The sequence below is a fragment of the Trypanosoma theileri genome (genome assembly GCF_002087225.1).
Source record: "Trypanosoma theileri isolate Edinburgh chromosome Unknown TM35_Tth_20_V1, whole genome shotgun sequence".
Classification (NCBI taxonomy): domain Eukaryota; phylum Euglenozoa; class Kinetoplastea; order Trypanosomatida; family Trypanosomatidae; genus Trypanosoma; species Trypanosoma theileri.
The window spans coordinates 508,905-509,544 of NW_021639862.1; the positions used below are offsets into that span (position 1 = coordinate 508,905).

General features: G+C 46.6%; 1 protein-coding gene across 1 annotated transcript; it reads right to left on the reverse strand.

Moving 5' to 3' along the window:
• Positions 1-282: 282 nt before the first annotated feature.
• TM35_000202630 (uncharacterized protein) lies at positions 283-639 on the reverse strand (the record flags this gene model as incomplete). The annotated part of the gene is made up of 1 exon (XM_029026948.1): positions 283-639. A coding segment is annotated over one exon (357 nt), but the record flags the coding sequence as incomplete, so codon positions are not given.
• Between the last annotated feature and the right edge of the window lies 1 nt (position 640).

Consider the following 640-nt stretch of genomic DNA (forward strand, 5'->3'; position numbering starts at 1 on the left):
GAATGGTATCCACGCTACAAAGCACTGTAACACATCCCAAGGAAGTGTTGAGGTATTTCATGATGCTCTCTCACCAAGCAGGTGGTAATCAATAGTCAGAGTTATGGAGTTTGAATATAATGGATTTTATGCAGAGGGTCGTGTCCACTCAAGAATTTGGTTGTATGTTGTTGTCTGTTTCCCTTGGTGCCTTTAAAGAGACGTTAGTGTAAGGAACTCCAATGCTGTGTTAATGNTTCTTTTCCCTCAGTGGAATTTCAAAAGGGTGATGCCATGATGATTTCAACATGGATTGTTTAAAGAGTGTGGGGAATGGATCCCATTCTCCTTCGCAGTGTCGCTCTTTATCGTTGGGCGTGGTGTGCGGGACGGTGGCCCGGCTGATAAGACCCCCAGCAAACGGCAAAAAAAAAAGATAAATGGTGAAAAAACAAAAACAATACGAAAAGCATGGGGTTTGGGAATTGGGAGTTGTGGGATAAAAGAAAATAAACACACAAAGAACGCGAAGGGGGCACGCACCTCGTAGGCCCCAACGACAAACAAAGCCCCCGACACTTTACCAATGCCACAAACCCCAAACCTTACTCCCCCCGCACCCCACTCCCACGCACTTCTCCCACATTTCGCTCCGCGCTCC